At 47.7% G+C, this 20,535-nt stretch overlaps 1 protein-coding gene across 6 annotated transcripts in view; it reads left to right on the top strand.

Moving 5' to 3' along the window:
• Positions 1-19,622, top strand: part of KLHL3 (kelch like family member 3) — a 234,885-nt gene extending 215,263 nt beyond the window's left edge. For all 6 annotated transcript variants that reach the window (XM_032837740.1, XM_032837737.1, XM_032837739.1 and 3 more), the window contains 7 exons: positions 3,545-3,662; positions 4,076-4,273; positions 5,968-6,069; positions 9,102-9,230; positions 12,718-12,858; positions 14,853-14,996; positions 19,269-19,622. In XM_032837740.1, the coding sequence (XP_032693631.1) occupies positions 3,545-3,662; positions 4,076-4,273; positions 5,968-6,069; positions 9,102-9,230; positions 12,718-12,858; positions 14,853-14,996; positions 19,269-19,297 (861 nt within the window). In that variant the 3' untranslated portion in view covers positions 19,298-19,622. The remainder of the gene's footprint in view (positions 1-3,544; positions 3,663-4,075; positions 4,274-5,967; positions 6,070-9,101; positions 9,231-12,717; positions 12,859-14,852; positions 14,997-19,268) is intronic.
• Positions 19,623-20,535: the final 913 nt, after the last annotated feature.

Raw genomic sequence — 20,535 nt, 5'->3', positions numbered from 1 at the left:
TATAATTTCAGAGATGTCATCATGTAGACTTGAGGGAGTACTCCTTTTTGTCTAATTGGTTGCTAAGATCAGGTATCTATGGAAACAGCCATCCGTTAGTATTCAAGATAGGAAATTTATTTCTTTTACTGGGCACAATTATGCAACGAGTATAGTGTTCCTTGTGTGATGGCTTCTAGTAAGGCCTGCCATAGAAACTGGATTTCTTAAGCCTGTGAAAGAAGCAGAAAATACACCTTCTCCTCCCCCTGCCTTGAGCTACCTCCACATCCTCAGAAACCAGTGGTCCTACCCCACAAAATCTTATAATTACACTTCCCAGATTATTGTGCACGTTTTGAACATTCAAAGCCATGTCTCAACAGTGCCTTTATGAGCTCCAAAGCAAGTTTATTTTCAAAACCTTGCTCTGTATTACTCTTGTCTTTCTACTCAGATTTTACCTTACCATTGAAGTGTTTGCCTTTGTATAATACTGTTTCTGTGTGACTGAAAATTCTCAGAGATGAGTACTGGATTTTCTCCAATATGACTATACCGCCATACTCCTATCATAGGATGGTTTCTGGGTCATGGTGAGGTTCCTTGAAAGCTTTGTTTTTTTTATTTCCTTTCATTTTATTTTTTAAAACTTTATTTTTTAAAATTTTACTTACAGAAGAAGCCTCTTAACTTGTACAAAGAATAAGCAATCTTTCTTCTGGTGGTTGAATGAAAAGATGGGAAAAAGTCTTTTTCTCATTTTATGTATTTTTTTCCTCTCAAATTCTGTCTCCAGAATTGTAATCTGATGTCCAACATATCCTAACCCCAGAAAGTGACATTCTGGACTGTGTATATTCTTCCATTTAACTCTGTATTTTTTTGTTTGGCTTTTTGCATATGGAACTAACCATTCATTTGTTCCTTATTCCAAATATCTGGCACTGTTAGGCCCTAAGATTATCTTGGTGACTGAGGCAGATACACTTTCTGTCCTGGCAAGGTTCACCATCTCACCAGGGAGACAAGGTAGCCAGGCAGTTACAACACAGTGTGGAGCAGTTTTAATGAGAGAACCCAGGGTATGTGTGATCTCAGAGAAGGGACAGTAATTCAGATGTGAGAACAGAGAGGTCCTCTTGGAGGAGGTGATACTTGGTCAACTAAGACCTGAAAGACAAGCATGTGTTAGAACAGAGGGATCCAGACTGGGGGAAGGATATTTCATGGAGAGGGGACAGAGGCTGTGGAGTGCCTGAGGTCATTGCAGAAAAAACTAGAACCTGGTTTTGTTCTTGCTGAGTCCCCAAAACCAGATACCATAGAAAATCGTCACAGTATTGTGCTTTCATTTTAGCCTTACCAACTCAAAACCAGGACAATGCACATTTGAGGCATGTTTAAGAATGTGCGGCAAGTCCCTGGGCCCCGGAGGAGTAAGGTGGGCATTGTCTGAGTTTGCCAAGGGGCTGTGTCTATTAACATCCCCCTCAAACTGTTCATGGACGCTTGTCTAAGAAAGGAAGTAGTGTCGAATTCAGCTTTTCTCTGAAAAGGCCACTCCTGGCACAGGACAGCAGACCCTCTGAGCTGTGTCACGGGGAGCCAAATGTGGAATGTTTATTTCCAGAAACAGTCGCAGTAGCTCTAAGCTTGGACTGCTTGTCCTGGGGTCCTTTGGAATGTTCCAGAAGTCAGAACTGACTTCTGAGTTTTTTAACATTGGATACCCCACATTTGACCACAGATGGCTGTGACCACTCATGTGGGCAGTGGGTGAGCCTGGTTCTTGAATCTTGGGGCATAAATGGTGGATGAGCAGTAGTTGTTGGCCCTGGTTCTGCCTCCTGAGGTAGATGCTGGTCACCCGAGGCATGTACTCCTGTGAACTCACATAGATATTGCTCTCCCCAAACATTTGTTGTGGAGAAGTGAAAGTACCATGGTCATTCTTAATGGCAGAAATTATTAATGGAACATCAGCAAATCCCTGCAGTCCAAGGGTGAAATCAGTAGTTATCAAAGTATGACTCTTGGAACAGCAGCATCAGCCTCAACCAGGAACTTGTTAGGGATGCCCATTCTCTGTTCCACTCCAGACCTGCTGAATCAGCACCTCTGGCCGGGGTCTGGCAGTTTGTGTCTTTACCACCTGCGAGGTGATTCTGATGCACACTGAAGCCTGAGAACCATTGGAGTAAATAATACAAGCTACAGGTAATGAGAACGTCCTGAGACTCCTACTGATGGGCTGCCTGTGATTTCCACTCCTTTCTTGTCACATAAGAAGGCATCTTGGAATGCCAGTGAGCATGACGTCCTTATGGGGACAACCGTGAATTTGCACAAGTTTATTAAAATGTGTACACTGTTGTTAACTTGGCTACTTTATTATTTATCGATGAATAACGTGAGACAAAAGTCACAGCAACAGAGATACCACAGTTAAATGCTATCGTTCTTTTATAGAGGTGCAGCAGTGGTTTTCATTCTTTCTTTTCTTTTGTTTTTTTTCTGACAATATCCTACAATAAGAATTATGTTTAAATTGTTATCCAGGAGACACCTACATGTGTGTATAACCCCAACAAATGTTTCATGAAGTAACACCCTTACTGTACTTTCTGTGCTACTCTATGAAAAGTTTGCTGGTTGCAAGGCATAAAATTCATTTCATGACCCACTCATGAAATGTGACCTGCAGTTTGCAAAACATGGGTATAGTGAGCTGTCTTTGTGGGGACCCTGTCTCTAGAGCAGGAGACGGATGGGGCTGCCTTCACCTCCAAGTCAGATAGACTTGGTTTTTGGTCTCTGTTCTGCCGCTCTCTGCTGTGTAACCTTGGGCAATTTACTTGTGTTCTCCGAACTTTAATTTCGTCTGTCAATTTGGATAATCTCTCCCTCACAGGGTTATGGTGACACGTGAGTGATAATACCTCACACGGTAACCGGCAGTGTTAGCTACTGTCATACTTGTGGGAGCAGTATTGCTAGCACTATTTTTCAGAAAATCATCAGTTACATACATTTTTGGGGTCACTTCTCCAAAGCCGTTTTTCACAGTTTTGCCCCAAACTTTAACGAATAAGTGCTCCCTGTAGTCTGTGTATTCAGAAATACTGCTGAAGTAATTTTCTCTTAAAAACATAACCAAATTCTGTATTGTATTCCAAAATAGACTCAAGTTTTGATATATATTTGCAATAGTTTGTTTTGATACAAAATTTCATCCCCTTAGCCCAAATCCTTGAGGTCAGCAAGATTGTAGATCATGCCCTGAGTATCTACACGTACCACCAGCATAGCCCAGAGCATAGGTATGTAGGAAGTGTAGACGTCATGATGGTGTTTCTGTGGCAAGATGTCCTTGCTGACTTTCTTGAATCATCCTGTTTGTTGGTGATTTGGGGGTAGCATCTCCATGTATGTAACTCTGTAAGGTGGCATGTCAGGTCACTCGTGGACCCCAGGCAGTTGGCATGTGCAAGGACCAGGGATTGATCACACAAAAATCCATTAGCTGGGGAGACCCAGCTAATGTCTGTTTGTCTTTCTGGAGGTCATGATTGTGGTTGGTGGCCAGGCCCCCAAGGCGATCCGCAGCGTGGAATGCTATGACTTCGAAGAGGACCGGTGGGATCAGATTGCTGAGCTTCCCTCCAGGAGATGTAGAGCAGGTGAGCGGCACCATCTGTCATCTTGCAGCCTGCCTTTCCCCAGCTTGTCTCTGCTTACTGCCGGAAATCCACCCTTGCTTCTTGTTTCCACAAACATCTGTGCATTACAGACTCTCTTCCTCTTCCTTCTCCACTTGCCCAATTTCTGGCTGCCCCTTCTGGGGTCGGTTCTTACGTGTGTAGGGACTTCATACCATGTCAAGTATTTGCTTGAATCACACAACATTGGAAAAACGTATATGAATAGAAATCCAGTGAGCCCCATGATGACCTCCGGTTCTGTGAAGTTAGAGATCACTGTCTGTGGTGACTTATTCATGAGACCGTCCGGCTCCCCCATTGTCACTCATTGTCACTGCATGAGCGATCGGCCACTTAAGATGAACTCGTTTTCTTGATTTCCTGTGCCTCAGGTGTGGTATTCATGGCTGGTCACGTGTATGCTGTGGGCGGGTTTAATGGCTCGCTGCGTGTGCGAACAGTGGATGTGTATGATGGCGTGAAGGATCAGTGGACGTCCATCGCCAGCATGCAGGAGCGCCGGAGCACTCTGGGTGCGGCCGTGCTCAATGACCTGCTCTACGCCGTGGGGGGCTTTGATGGCAGTACTGGTAGGTCTGGGATGTGGCCCCCACTCCTCCCAGCCTGGGACAAGCCCTCAGTGCAACCCTGGTTTGCTCAGCCAGTTCTTGGACCAACCTTCTGTCCATCCATAGCTCCTTCCTTAGTAGTATACTCCTTCTACCTCATCTACCTTGCTTGCCAGAGCCAGGCCCTCCTACACACATAATACATAACTGCCCATGTGCTATCATTTCTAGGACTCTGGGAAGGATCCTGCACTCAGAAGAGGTCCTTTTCTCCTCTCTATTGTTTGGGAACCCATTTTTTCAAGACAAGACTTAGAGAACATATTCAGCTTCAGGGCATCTAAGGAAGCCTCTGCTGGATGCACAAGGAAGCTGGGGTTCAGCCATGGCAGAGACCTGGCTCAGGCCCTTCCATCTTTGTCCATCGCCCTTTTACTGCCCCACAAAGCTTTGCCTGATTGTGCCACCACAGAAAAGTCCCCTTGCTCCTGGCTTCTAGGTCACTTTAGAGTTCAAATCAGAAACTACAAATAGACATGGACTTGGAGAGATTATCTCATCTCTCCTATACCTCCAGGTGAAAGTCTCTGTGGACACTAACTCTGTTACACTGAAATCCCCCCCAGGGATGTGGAAAACAATTTTTTTTTTATTTGTTTTAAAGATTTTATTTATTTGACAGAGATCACCGGTAAGCAGAGAGGCAGGCAGAAAGAGAGGGGGAAGCAGGCTCCCTGCCGAGCAGAGAGCCCGATGCGGGGCTCGATAATAGGACCCTGAGATCATGACCTGAGCTGAAGGCAGAGGCTTTAACCCACTGAGCCACCCAGGTGCCCCCAAAACAATATTTTTTGACTTCTGTGAATTTTCGTTTGTGTCTTTAACACTTGGTAAAGTCTTTCCCAGTCTTTTCTTTGCCTCACTCATAAAATTCCAGGGTGTGCAGTCCCTCCAGGGGCTGCCTCTGGTGGGTAGGACCTGAGTAATAAAGAGAAAAAAAGGGAGTGGATTGTTTCTTTTGGAAATTGCTCTCAGCCGCAAGTAGGAAACCTCACTAAACTGTGGCTGAAACAATTGAGAGATACTGTTTTACCCACGGGACAGGGAGTCGGGAAGTTGGCAGTTATTCACTTCATCCGCTTGCTCAAGAACATTGGGGCCAAGCTCTTTGAGCGTCCCTTGTCTGTACCCTCCAGATCAGAAGGTGTCCGTTACAGCTCCATCCAGCTGTTTGTATTCTGGGTAGCAGAAAGCAGGTTGGTGTTGGCACCTGTATCAGGAAAACGACGACTATTTCAGAAATGCCTATGAGACTTCTACTTGGGCCTCATTGACTGGGTCATCCCTTTAGGGGTTCTGGGAAGGTAAGTGTTGAGCTTTCTAGCTTCTAATGTAGAGGAAGAGAAGGCAAAAGAAGGTGTGCAGTGAGGCAAGCTCAGATTTTCCCTCTGTTCTGTAGGTGTAACAGTTTACATTCACAGGGCTGTCGTGTTATACTCCTGTGTCCTCTCTTGACCCGCCCTGAGTCAGACCTCAGTGGACATCTCAGGTAGACTCACTGTAGATGTGCTTCAGGGAGGTGCCCCAGCCCGCACGGCGAGGGAGACGTGGTGCTCAGCCACACACGTGGGTTTCTCACCCTTTCCCCAGCCTCACTTTGGCACACTGGGTGATACCTCACACTGTAAAAATCTTATGAGTCTCTTGTCTCCCAGGCTTAGCGTCTGTGGAAGCCTACAGTTACAAGACCAACGAGTGGTTCTTCGTGGCCCCAATGAACACGCGGCGGAGCAGTGTGGGTGTGGGCGTCGTGGAGGGTAAGGAATGGCAGAGGGTGGTGGCCCATCCATGCCCTAGACCCTGGGTCAGGTCCCGGTGCCCTGGCTCTGCTCCTCCCATCAGAGCTCTGAGGCAAGTACTACCATCTTGATGGAACAGGTGGCGAAGGTTGAGGTGCAGAGAGCTGCAGTTATGGGCTCAAGGCTGGCAGGTGGCCAGCTGTGCTGGGAAGAGTAAGAGGAGCCTAAGGGGCAATGCAGGGCTGTCCCTTTGGCCGCTTGTCAACGGTTCTGTCATAGGTTGAGGAATCTAGATTCAGCATATAAACTAGGAGTATACTGGGGTGGGGGTAAGAGTTCATTTTGTTTAATTTTGTCCTCCTCTGCCTTTGTTGACCATTAACACATTAACAGAGCTTTGAGTGGGATGGGCATTTCTTCCCAGGTCTGATTACTGTCACTGCAGGTCAGGTGGGTGGTGGAGTCCTGCTATCATCAGGAAGATTGTGTGGGTGAGGTGGGTGGGAGGGATAAGGTCTGGGGCACAGTTAGGGCTCTGTAGTCTATAGTGCGCTCTTTTATATGCACATTTTGTTCCCCACATCCTTTTGAAGGAGGTAGGCGGAGCTTAGATGTTCTCCATTCTCCACATAGGGCAATGGAGTGTCAGAGCAGGGCACGTGATGGGCCCATTAGTCGAGAACACAGCCAGTCCTTGAGCCCTGGTCTTCTGACTCCCAACTCAATGCTTTTTCCATTATGCTACACTCTTTCAGACCATTAGCCGATGCTAATAGGGAGTTTTATAAATACATGTGAATTTAGTGTATTCAAGCATAGAGCATGATTTGGACTAAAATGTTATCCTTTGTAGGACAATACTGATTCTTTAGCTTGTCCTGAAAGAGGGAATTTAGCTGGAATATCTGTGCATTTAGACTTGTATGCAGACATTCTCTCTCTCTCTCTCTGTCTCCCTCTCTCTCTCATGTTTGCCCCCGGGAACACACGTACTTGCTTTGGGGAGTGCATAATATGCAGTGATTAGACATTAGCAGAAATATTCTTTTCTCTAACTGCGTATCTTGGTTTGTATCAGTATTACATAAGTTTCCACTCAAAAGTACACCTCGCTAACATACTAAATAAGTCATCTTGGGGAGCACAAGGATTTTGTCCTCCTCTCAAGATAAATTGTTTTTTTGCAATCTCATCCATCCTCCTGGTGGAACAGAAATTGATTTGTCTGCCAAATGTAAGTGCTTTGTCTAGCCACCTTCCCATTTCCCCCCCTTGTTCCTTAGCCAGGAATATCAAACAATAGAGTAGGGGTTAAAAATAGCAAGTCCCTGTTAATAGACTCAAGGAGAAACTTTGAGTGGGTATTTTTTCAGCTGACGCAAGGTTGAGGTGGTTGGTGGGGGTTTGAGAAGTTGCTTCCATGATGGTGCTTTGAAATACTCCCCTTGACAAGGGCTCCTCAGAGCATGTTGTTTATGTGGAGGGAGTACTGTTTTGTTGTGTGCCTGTTGACACAGAGGGCAGCCTGGCAACGTGTTGATCTAGTCCATCCTGACTTTGAAGCTCTTTAGCAAGGGTTTACCTGGGGCAGCAGAGGGTCATCCTCACAGCTCTGATGAGGAGGGTTTCACGGGGCCTCTGCTTGCCTGTGGCCTTGTAGATACAGCTCTCCATGTTGTCACAGTACTCTCCTCCCTCTCCCTGTCTCCTGCCATGGCTGCCCGGTCTCAGTGACTCTGGGGTTGTCCTCGGGAGTTTCTCGTCTCCTCTATACCCCAGGCCTTCCTCCCCCTGGCCCCGAGTGACTTGGGCTTTGGTGAGTGGTGGGCAGCTGGGTGGGCCGTGCTTGTGTCCTGGTCTGCACATGTCGCAAAAACAGCCTGGACCCTGGGAGAGCTTCTGGATCAGGCATTTTTCTTCTGGCTCAGGTGAGGGCAGAACTGGGGAGGAGGTATCCCTTTCTTTTAGAAGGTCCACTGGAAAGGGGCAGAAAACAAAACGAGCTTCAATGATAGAGGAAGAAATAATTTTACCTATGATACAGAAATAGTTGTGATGTACAGCACAGTCTTGAGCCTCTTTCTAACTTAAAAGAATTGCAGACTTCCAAATAATAGTTGTACTTTTGTTATTCTCCCTTAGTAAAGCACATTGTGACCAAAAAACTCTCTTTTAATTAGTAATTATTAAGTGCATTTGCATTGGGTGGTGGTTATTTAGTCTACAGCTAAGGTTTAAGATCTTTGTCATCACTCTCTCATTCCCCATGAGTCTGTGCCCACAGGTGTGGTAGGACTTCCCCTTCCCCCACCCCAACACATGGAGAGGGAGAGAGAGGGACAGAGAGATAGGAGACCTACCATATTTCAATCTCTGCTCTGGGAGAACTCTAATGCCAATTTCCTCCCCCTCACGCCCAGCCCCAGGCAGAAATGATGCTTTTGGGTAGCAGCTTATGATATGTTTATTTTAAAAGTGGGTAGTGGTGCTTCAGGGATCTTGTGCATGGCTCCAAGATCACAAGGGAGGAAGTAGATGAATTCCAGCCATCCCAGCCCGGAGTGCACACAGAGCAGTCCACCCACATGGTCCATTTGCGGCATTGTGGACAGAGCACACAACTGATGGTGAAGACAGGCTTTGACTTCTCACTGAAGAATATTTTCCCATCTTTGTTTTGTCTGTTTTTGTGAGCCTTCAGCCAGAAAGTCAAGCTGCCTGCCTGGAGCTGGGGACCTCAAGCTTTCTGTGTCTTTGTCCCCTTACTCTGGAGAAGTAATGTAACTCATGTATCGTGCTACCAAGAGTAGGCCAAGTCGCTTTGGAGCCAGGCCATAGCTTTGCAGGGGTTATTTAGGGTGCTTATTTAGAAAGATGCTCAGTACTGCTTCAGGGAGCCTCACAGCTCACAAGGAAGTAAAAGGCAGAGATGTGAAGCAGGCTTAGTCTGGTTTGTGGTCCATCCGGAGGAAAGGGGCCCTGGACTCTGATGGAGGTAGAGGGGACCCCGTGGGTTAAAGATGGAGTTTCAGCCACTGCCTCTGTTCCAGGGAAGCTGTATGCTGTCGGGGGTTATGATGGGGCTTCCCGCCAGTGCCTGAGTACCGTGGAGCAGTACAACCCGGCAACCAATGAGTGGACGTACGTGGCGGACATGAGCACACGCCGCAGTGGTGCAGGTACGGAGGGGTGGGCTGGGGAGGGTCAGGGCACGCGCTTTGTCTGGTCCTCTCTCACGTGGGTCTGGGCCCCAGCAGGTGCACAGTCTACCTTATCTTACGTTCCCTTCCCAGTCTGTTCTCTAGACTGTGAGCTTTGTTGTTTGTTTTTTTGAGACCACTCATAAATGAAGATCATATGATATTTTCTTTGTCGGACTTCACTGAGTATAATGCCTTCAAGGCATTTCTTTTTCTTTTCTTTCTTTCTTTCTTTTTTTTTTTTTTTAAAGATTTTATTTATTTATATGACAAAGATCACAAGCAGGCAGAGAGGCAGGCAGGGAGAGAGAGGGGGAAGCAGGCTCGCCACTGAGCAGAGAGCCCGATGCGGGGCTCAATCCCAGGACCCTGGGATCATGACCTGAGCCGAAGGCAGAGGCTTTAACCCACTGAGCCACCCAGGTGCCCCTCTTTTCTTTTTTTTTTTTTTAAGATTTTATTTATTTGTTTGACAGAGAGAGAGATCACAAGTAGGCAGAGAGAAAGGCAGAGGGGGAGGGGGAAGCAGGCTCTCCATTGAGCAGAGAACCCGATGCAGGTCTCAGTCCCAGGACCCTGAGATCATGACCTGAGCTGAAGGCAGAGGCTTAACCCACTGAGCAACCCAGGTGCCCCAAGGCCTTTCTTTTTTATATACTTTTTTCTCTTTTGTATTTTTGAAGATCAAGTTGTGATCTCACTTTATAGTACCAAACATGTGACCACTTCCTCAGCAGTCCTTAGAAATTATGCCGTTTTAATATTCAAAAATCTTTGTGTGCTTACTGGCTAGAGAAGAAAAAAAGGTGTATGGTTCCATTTAAGAAGCATTTGTGTTTGGAATGCTATTTTTTAGTCGGCTTGTTTCTGCTGATTCTGACCAGTTGGCCCTTCCTGAGCAGAACGTGAAGCAAATGCCTGAAAGTCAGGACACCTGTGCTTCAGTGATGAGTCTGCTCGAACTTGTCTTGTGACCTTGGGCATGTCCCTTCCCCCTTTCTGGCCTCCATTTCCTCAGATGTGAAATGAGTGGGTTGGAGTAGACATTCCTTAGGGGCCAGTGCAATTCACACATCTCATGTCTCCCCTCCCTTCATAGAGCTCTTTTGGTAATAGTGGTGTAGAGTTGTCTTGATACCTCCTAGGAATCTTCTGTGACTTTAGGTGTGAGATCAAGTTCAAAGCTCAAGGATGTAGGGACAGCTCAGGAGGAGTAGGGCAGCCCTGAGATAGGGGGCTGCTTCTAGGAACATCTCAAGGAGAAAGCGTGGAGGGGCAGCCCCATGTGGAGCCCCCAACCTCCCTCATCTGCCTTAGATCTGCTTCTGGAGGCGGACCTCTCTGTCTCTCCAGGCTGCCTGGGGGTTATTGCTGTGTGGAACTTTCTTGAGCTGCTCTGAACTTTTACCTGGACTAGCGGCCCTTGACAGTGGCATCTCTCCTGCCTGTGTCCCTGGGTGAACTCAGTTTAGGGGATGCTCTTTCTCCTAGAGGTGGACTCTACTCCCCTTACTGTCAGAACCCTGGCGTCAGGCTCCTGAATCAGCTTTCGTTTTGTGCTTTGTGTCCCTAAAGATTTGGGAAAGCTGCACCTCTGGAGTGGAGAACCCACGTACTTGTGATGGTGGGTGTTCTTTGGTGGCTGAAGACTCAGAGACTGAGGCTTCTGGCTGCCTCTGGGCCTTTGAAGGGCCAGGAGCTGCTGTGGCTCGGGGTCTAGGAGACCTCTGTGTGAACATTTGTGCAAGAGGCTACAGAAGGGCAGGAGGGGCCCCCAGGGCCTGAAACGCTGCTTGCTTCTTCAGTAGAGCATAAGCCGTGCTAGCAGATGGTTGGGGGGTAAAGAGTTCATTTCTGGGAGCCATGCTGAGCTAGGTCCCGCTGAGCACAGAAGAGGGGCAGATGAGGCTTCTTTGGAGCACACTGAACAGTCTTAGACCCGGGTCTGTTAGAGAACCAGGGGTGGTGGGGGGTGGGTCTCTTAGCTAGCCGTTGTTGATATAACACCACCATCTGCTGTTAGTTTTGGGCAACTGTGAGGAACTGCTAGCACAGCTGCGTCATTGCTAGGTGGGATTTTACGAATTGGGTCATTCAATAAACCCAGTACCCCCAGGCACAGGGAAACAGATGTGGTAAGACAGATAGGGTCCTTGTCCCTGGGAAGCTTACATCCTAGAAATCGAGGGCTTGGGTCTCACGCTTGGCTGCACATCCCAGTCATCCGGTGTCCTTGTTCTGATTCCCAACCAGGGTCTCCAGGGGGGAGGCCCCGGAATCACTCTTTTCAATATATCCCCACCCGATCGAGATGCAGCCTGTTGTGGGTGGGGTGGTCTGTGGGCCCCTGGAGCTCCCCGTGCAGTCCAGCTTCCTTGCTTTGCAGGTGGGAGAACTGAGGCCCAGAAAGGGCAAGTTAGAGACTCCGGTCCAGACCCCACGAGTCCTGGCCTCCAGGTCATTTGCTCTTTTGGGGATCCTGTGCCACCCTCCTGCCTGCTGGCTTTTATTCCCATGACTTGCATGGAAGGATTTTAAAAGGTTATTCTTTTTTTGTCTTTTTTTTTTTTTTTTAAGATTTTATTTATTTATTTGACAGAGAGAGATAGTGAGAGCAGGAACACAGGCAGGGGGAGTGGGAGAGGGAGAAGCAGGCTTCCCGCTGAGCAGGGATCCCAATGCAGGGCTCAATCCCAGGACCCCAGGATCATGAACCGAGCCTAAGGCAGGTGCCCAACAATTGAGCCACCCAGGTGCTCCTTAAATGGTTATTCTAAAGCTTGTCCATGATGCCACTCTGGGAATCAGCTCTGGCTTCTCAGCATGGGGCATGTGGAATGCTGCTCTCTTCTCTGCAAGCTCAGAGGAGAGCACATGGCAGAAAGAACGGGTCCTGCTTCCCGGCGGGGCAGTCTGCGTGGTAATGACATCACCGCAGCTGCTGCACAGCTCGTTTCCGCGTTGCAGTCTTTCTCTGTAACCAGTCTAATAGAAGGCTGCGGAATCCGAGTGAAACAGCATTGTAGGAAAATGTGGCCACACAGATAGCCCAAAGGGAGGCCAACTTTGACCCTCTGGAAATAACTACTCCTGAAGTTTTGGAGGGTGTCTTTCAGTCTTTTTTGCCTTTTTTCTATTTTTCTTTGCATATGAACTCTCCCCTCCCCATTTTATACCACATACATACACACACATATGTTACGTATGTATGTATATTTACATTTCTTAAAATTAGCCACAGAGTGATTTCTGCTTTATCTTTGGGGATTCTCAGGTTGACAGGCTTAGGCAGGCAGGGCGTCATTCTGTGTGTTTTACAGATGAGGGCACTGAGGTCTCGGGGAAGAAAGCAGCACTCCCCCAGGCCACCCTGCTGATGATAGCTGCCCAGGACCGGACGCCAGGCCTCCTGGTTTCCGGTTGTGGTTGCCAGCCGGAGGCTGGGACGCTGTGCTCTGCTTTTCAGGGGTCGGGGTGCTCAGTGGCCAGCTGTATGCCACAGGCGGGCATGACGGGCCCCTGGTGAGGAAGAGCGTTGAAGTTTATGATCCTGGAACAAACACCTGGAAGCAGGTGGCAGATATGAATATGTGCCGGCGTAATGCAGGTAATGAGACTGCTCTCTCCTTCTGCCCTTGGGGGTGTGGGTGTAAACAGTAGCTGTTAGACACAGGCAGAGGGACAGAACCTGGCCCAAGCTTGTACCTCAAACAGGAGTATCCATTTGCCAGATCGGCGCTGGGCTAGCAGAGGGGAGAGCTGGGGAACACAACCGCTAGCCACAGGGTCCGCCTGCTTAGATGCAAGGGGCTAATGACTTTCACTGTACACGCTAGGACACAGACTCCATCAAAGCCCCTGGCCCACTGGCTCTGTTGGGTAGCTAGGCACAGGGCTGTGTGGGCATGGCCAGTCAGTGACACTTGGTTCTATGTTTTTTGCCTGTACCTGGCTCTGAGAACCTCTCACTTCCCACCTGAAACCCATCTCCTTCTTCCTACGGGTTGCCAGGACCCTGATTCATTGTCCAGTGGGAGCACTTCCCATATTCCTTGCTCTGTACCTCCTGCCTCTCTGTCTCCTCCCTGTTTGCCTTCCTGTGGGAATGATCTATCTTAGAGTGTTTAGATTTTTGTTCTGGGAGCCTGACCTCCCTATTAAACTCTTTGCTTTAACAGCTTTATCTTGTGGATCGTGTCCTATGTTGGTACATCTTATTTTATGCCTCTTTACTCTAGGAAAGTGTTGGCTTAGCTTAGCTTCCCAGACTAGAAAGACAAACAGGTGACTTTCAGGCAGATTTTTTTCCTTTATACTCAAATTACCTGTTTGCTAAACTCATTTGTAGGTCACATGTTGAAAGTGTAAACAGGAGGGAGTTTATTAATTTGCCCACTGCCTGAGCCTGCTATGATGAAACTTGGCATTTGGCCTTAAGCCCCGTGAGCGAGGGATTACAGAACGCCCAAGACAGCTAGTGTATCAAAAATCCAAGAATTAAGTTTTGATGTAAATGAATATATATGTATATGTTCACATAGAGATATTTCTGTTTTTTATAGCAAAAGTGGAATCCTACTCAGTGATGTTCTACAACCTGCTTTTCTAATCCACTTCAAAATCTTTCACAACTGTCTTTTTATAATGCGAAATAGACTTACATGATATTTTAAATGGCTGTATCACAATTTAAATATCTCATCTACTATTGAGCTTTTAGATTATTTCCATTTTTCTACCAATAATGCTTTTGTTGTTATAAATGGCCTTATGGCTGATCAGTGCACACATCTCAAATTATTTCTTTAGAATTTAAGTCCAGGAGTGAAATTCTTAAGCCAGAGGGAGCATCTTTGCTTCCACTACTATCCAGGAAGCAGTACATTTTATCTTCTCATCAGGATCTGAGATGATCTTCATCAGTACTGACAATTATTGCTTCTTGAATATCATCAACCCCCTCATGTGATTTTGAAAGAAGACACAACGTATTAGACCAAGGCCTTGTAAACTCTTGATGAGCAAAATAATGTTTTCCTACTCTTGGCCCCTGCAGCATGAGACTTTGCCCTCACTCTAGCTCTCTGTGAGAATAGGGTGGGAGGAATGCCTTGTCGCTGGGGGCTGTGTGTGGGTTTAGATCTAAGTCATGTGGAGGCATCCCAGATACAACCACTAGGCACAAAAGGATAGCTATCCCAGTGTTTACCAGAGCAAACCAGAGCAGAGCGGGAGTAGTGTGTGTGAGATTCCCTGAGCATAGCTCAGTCTGCCTGTGGGAAGTCCACATACTCCAGTAGAGAGGGGCCCGTACTCATAACGAGTTAGGGGCCAGGAATGTCCCTGGGAGCATGTAGCAGTGAGAGCAGTGAGAACTCCCTGGTCAGAGAAGAGACCTTCTTAGAAATGGGGGATCCTCAGGGCCCAGTGGTTATTGTTGACATGATCTCCCATTGAGCAAAATCAGACCTATGAGCCGGTTCACGGGGTCACCTTGAAGGGGAGGAGGAGTGCCTCCTGGGCTTTCCATGCTTATTTCCCATCCATTCTGATCCCCTCGTGGCTCCTGCTATGATGTCTCCTATGGCCTCTGTTTCCCAGGAGTCTGCGCAGTGAACGGGCTCCTGTATGTGGTTGGAGGGGATGACGGATCCTGCAACCTGGCTTCGGTGGAATACTACAATCCCATCACTGACAAATGGACGCTGCTGCCCACCAACATGAGTACGGGGCGGAGCTACGCAGGTCAGTGTGCTGCCCCCAGTACCACCTTCACCCCCGCCCGACCCCTGCACCCATGGAGCTGAGTTCGCTTAACTTGGGACTTCGTGCCTCCTGCAGCGATGGTAGATAATTGTCCCATGCCACTCCATCATTCTGTGCCCACAACAGATACCCCTGCTGAGCCTGGGTCTCCCCAGCGAACCAGAATGTAGGCCCAGAATTCTTTTTAACACCCGTGTTTGCAGGGGCCACTTCCAACTGCTCTGATTCGTCCTAAGATGATGGGTTTAGAATTTCATTGCCATTTCTGGCTCCTACACAGAATAAGATACAGTTCTTGCTTTGCAGAAATTTAATTGGAAAGATAAGATCTGTCTACATGAAGTAGCACATGCAAGGCAGTGTACCCATGACTTCTCAATAGAATGTGCTACGCGGTCTGTATTTTAAGACATGACAGGTGAAAACTTCCCGGAGGAAACAAGGTTGGATCACCTCTGAAGGTGGGAGCTGCCCTTTGCCAGGGGCTCCCTCCCTGTGCCAGAAGGTGGTGTGTTAGGCACACCGTACCCATTCACAGTCATCCTTTCAAGAACACCCTGGGTGAATGGGACTGTATCCTTCCATTTTACATGTGATAAAATTGAGGTTTGGGGAGTCTAAGTCACCTGCCCAAGACCACATGGCTAAAAATGGCAAAGTCAGAATTCAGACTCAGGTCTGACTACTGAGCCCATGCCCTCCGTACTACCCCAGCGGAGGGGGAGAAAGCACTCCAGGCAAGAGGTGGAGGCAGCAGTAAGCACCACACTGCTGTGGAGGCTTATTATTGGCAAGCGTGTGTGATGGGCTCAGTGAGGTCTGGGAGGTCGGAACTGCTGACGACAGGGGTCTGTAGGGAGACAAGCAGTCTCCCATACCCTTGATGTAGCTCAGCAACCTGTATCTTGTCTTCCAGAAACAGGAATATTTAGAGCTAACAGTGATTTACAGAGCACATAACAACATCCCAGGCATGAAGTATTTGACACCCATGATCTCCTTCAGTGTGCTTCACAACTCCCATGGTGTTCTGATTCCCTTTTTGCAGTAGAAGGTCAATCAGTCTTGTTTGGATTTCAGGCTTGAAGGGGGCTGTGCAGGCTTGAAGGGGCTCATATGCTAGATTGTCAACACAGGCCGTCAGTTGCAGTGAATTGATTTTACTTTTTTTTCCTTGTTTAGGATTTTTCTCAACCAAATAGAAAAGTTTTTAGAGGCATATTGGTCTTTGAGTGATTCTTTCCTCACGATTAATTATTAAAATGAGAACTTTCATTTTCTTTTCAATATGGTTGTGGGAAGAGCACGAGTACAGACAGCTTCGAGTACGAGGCAGTGAGGCCAGTGAGGGGTCCTCCCTCGGCTCCTAGTGGATCTTAAGGAGAGGGGAAGATTTAGGTGTATGTGGTTAGAATTTCACATATGTGCTGAATATTTCATGTCTACCTCTTCATTATCCGCTCTAGAAGTAACTGTGAAACAGACAAGCAAACGCGCAATTTGTCTTCAACTCCGCTGACTGAGTGTATCCTTCTTTTTTTTTTTTTTTAAGAATCTCAAGAAATTGCCTGCAATGCAGAGGTAGATGGATTTGGAGTATTATTTATGATAGCAAAGAACTGAGAACTACTTAATGTGTGACATCAGAGAATTAGTTAAACTGTGAAATATTTGTACAGTGCAAGTGTTTCTAATGTCACGAGAACATGTTCATGACAGTCTGGGGGTTTAAAAGGGAGGATGCCCAAGGGATGTGCCCTGCAAGCTCAGTCACGCAGTCCTGCATCCCAGACGTTTGAGTAGCAACTGCTTAAAGAAGGGGACATCAGAGTCGGATCTCATGGGTTCCAGTTCTGTGCCTTGGACTGGGGCTCTGGGCAGGGTGATAGGTCTGACTGAACTTCTTGTTTTCTCATTTGTAAAATGAGAATGAAATCATAGCAAGTTCCTCACAGTTGTTGTGCAGTAAGAGTGGAATGCTGAGCACAGTGTCTCCCTGGCATGTAGATGATCACGGTTATTTTTAAAAGCCAGGAAATAGTCCAAGAAGACAATGGTGATGCTCTTTGTATGTAGGGTTTTAAAAAACTTTCTTTCCTTGTTTGCTTCTGTGTTTTCCAAATTTCCTGAAATGAGAATATTTTACTTTTTTTTTTTTTTGAAAGATTTTATTTATTTTGTGAGAGACAGTGTGTGTGAGTTGGGGGGAGGGGCACAGACGGAAGGAGAGAGAGAGAATTTCAAGAAGGATCCCCACTGAGGGCGGAGCCCAACCTGTGCCTCGATCCCAGGATCCTGAGATCATGACCTGAGCCGAAATGAGGAGTTGGACGCTTAACTGACTGAGCCACCCAGGTGCATCAAAAATATTTTACTTTTATAATCAAAAGAGGAGGTTTATTTTTTAAATTTTTAAATTTTATAGGTTTTATATATTTTTTTTTGAGAGAGAGAGAGAGCATAGGCAGGGAGAGTGGCAGGCAGAGGGAGAGGGAGAAGCAGGCTCCTGCCGAGCAAGGAGCCTGATGTGGGGATCATGACCTGAGCTGAAGGCACACGCTTAACTGACTGAGCTACTAAGGTACCTCCGAAGAGGAGGTTAATATAAAAAAAAAAACAATACAGGACCTGGATTTGATTTTCTTTTCTTTTCTTTTCTCTTTCTTTCTTTCTTTCTTTCTTTCTTTTTAGTGCTACCTTATGAAAGAATTCTGAGGTGCAGGGAGATGTTGTCAAGGTCAGGCAACACATCTGGGTCTGCGGACTGCAGTGCTGCCCACCTCTGAGCTTTTCTATCTGCACCTTTATCCTGAATTCACATGCAGTGGGTGTCTTAGAATCTCACTCCTGGGGTATCCTGGCATTTCTCTCAGGAGTGTTCTCTCAATCTCCTCTGTAGCCAGAAAATTTTATAGTCATGGGACCTCGTTAAAGTAACTGTCAGTTACACCGGACCAACAGACCTTACCAGTAAATTAGGATTTTGTTCAATTGAAAGTACCAGAAGAGCAGACATGTACTTGCTTAAGCAAGGAGGGAGTGTACCTATCTCAGGCAGAAGGAAGACCAGAAGTCCAGGGCTGGCCTAGGGCTCGGGCTGTCGTTGAAAAACCAGGCTTGTTCTCCCTTTTCTGTTTTGCTGGCTTTACCAGTAGCCACCACCACCGTGGGCTGTGTGTAAGCCACCTTTCGGGTGGGGCACCGGACAGAGCCAAAGCTGCAGCCTGGACAGGGAGAACCTCGAAGGCATTATGTTAAGTGCAAGAAGCCAGAGACTAAGGCCATCTATTGTATGGTTCCACTTACATGAAATATGCAGACTTGGCAAGATCAGCAGAGATGGAAGGTAAATGAACAGTTGCAAAGGTATGAGGGGAGGGGGAAAAGGGAGTGACTGCTCATGGCCAGGCCTGGGGCATGTGGCCCTGCCAGCTGCCAGGCAGTCTGGGAAGCTGAGTCAGTCATATGCTGTCTCTGCCGTCGTGAACAGCAAGTAGAGGGGGAGGTTGGCTGAATCCACCTATGGTATTTGCCACGGAGGCATTCTAGGATCATCTGTGAATTCATAAGTTAGCCATGGAGTATAGTTCACTTTGGCTAAAGTCATTTTGGAGACAGACACTGTCTGGACTGTTGTTCCGAGCACAGTGTTTAGCACGGGAAGGGTCTTTCCATCGGGTGACATCACACAGCATGGGAGCTGAGCCTCAAGAGGTCAGTTGTCTTGCCTAAGGCCTCCCTGCAGCTGGACTGGTGGCCAAGCTAGGACCGGCATGCAGTTTTTCTTACTTGCTTGAAGTTAGTTCACTGTTCTTTCTAGTTCATTTCAGTATCTTGTAAAAGTAGGCATGAATCCTTGTCACTTGTCTTACAGTGATGGAGAGGTAGAGCCAAGGAACTACCTCTGGGCCCCCTGTGACAGTGCGGAGTGTCATGAGGTTGAGTTCTGGTCTTGGAAAAGAACTCCTTGAGATAGCAACCATGTTCATGTGATGATGCTAGGGGAGCCCACTAGCTGTGGTGCTGAAGGCCTGTGCGTGCGGGTTCAGGTGTCTTGCCGGGCCTTGGCCGTAAGAGTGGGAAAGAGCCCACTGTGGGCAGCCTGAGTCCTCAGGCCCTGTGGGGCTTGGATATAGACAGGCCCCTTCCCCTTGACTGGGGCTTTAGGATGGCTCAGACCCATGAACCCCTTGGTTCTCTGAATACCTTTGAAGAAGCTGAGGTGCTCACTTTCTTTCCCTTTCATCATAGGTGTTGCTGTGATTCACAAGCCCTTGTGACCCACAGGCCAACGGCCAGGAGGTGGAGGCAGGGGAAGGGTGCTGCCTGTGGTTCAGAACAGCCGCGCCATGACTGTCGGTGCCACTCACCGCCGGAGTCTGCAGCGGAGCAAGACATGCCCTCCTCCAAAGTGGCCGAGTGGCGTCCGGCGTGGAGACTGGTGATCGCCTCCTGCTCCCCTGAAATGTCCGGGACTCCCCCCTGAGCAGTGGGTTCCTAAAGCTCCAGGCAGCACCTGGGGGATTTTTTGTGTGTTTCTACATGAACACCCAAGAACCTGGGGACAATGTGTGTGTGTGTGTGTGTGTGTGTGTGTGCGCGCACGCGCGCGCACGCATGTGTGTGTGGAACACGGTGTTTCACGAAGTTGGGGGATGTGTGACAATCTACTGGATTTCTTTACTACTGATCCTTCTGTGCTAAAAATCAAATCACAGAAATCTCTCTTCTGGATTTGCCCTGTGGGAACCCCGAGATTCCTAAAGCTGCTGACCTCTGGAGGTCTGGGTGGACAGGCCAGGAATGTCCAGAAAATGACTGGTGATGGGGGCGTTGCTTTGACCATGCCCACAGACTGACTTTGACTCCTGGCATGGTCTGCAGAAAAGCTGGGCATTCTTGAATCTGCGCTGTGTCTTCTGTGTGTGAGAACTAGGAACAGATGGGGTCCCCAGCCCCTCCACTGGGTGCTCTTCCTTGGGCTTTCCTTCAGGAAGCAGATGAGAACCATCTGGTCCTTGGACCACTGGTCTTTGAGGTTGTGGATTCCAGGCTTGGGAGATTTTGTGTCTCTTCAATTGGGAAAACTAGCTCTTTGGAGAAGTCCTGAGTATCACACTGGAGAAAAAAAAAATACACACCCACATATATATACATGAACAACTAAAACAAAACAACAAACCAAAGTAGTAAGGCAGTTCCTGCCAAAAATGGTCTCAGAGAAGATCCTACTTCTGGGTTTTCCTGGGATGGGACAGTCCCCATCTATACTTATTATCCATGCTTAATTCTTCCTAGCAGCCCATTTTACTCTCAGAAGTGTCCTGGTTTGGTGAATAAATAAAAGGTCACCCTACCTCCAAACCCAGAGATAGTTTTGCCCCTGCCTTAGGGGTCCTACATGATCTAGATGGCTATGGATGACTTCAAGGGAGTATACCAGCTGGCACTGGGCCTCAGCACTAGATGGCGATGGTCAAGTCTGTCTGAGGTCCTCGTCTTCCTTTCCTTGTGCTCT

The sequence above is a fragment of the Lontra canadensis genome, unplaced genomic scaffold, assembly GCF_010015895.1.
Source record: "Lontra canadensis isolate GAN:19392208 unplaced genomic scaffold, GSC_riverotter_1.0 scaffold99, whole genome shotgun sequence".
NCBI classification, from domain to species: Eukaryota; Metazoa; Chordata; class Mammalia; order Carnivora; family Mustelidae; genus Lontra; species Lontra canadensis.
The sequence above is the reverse complement of the archived record's forward strand: the minus strand, read 5'-3'. Positions and strand labels throughout refer to the sequence as shown.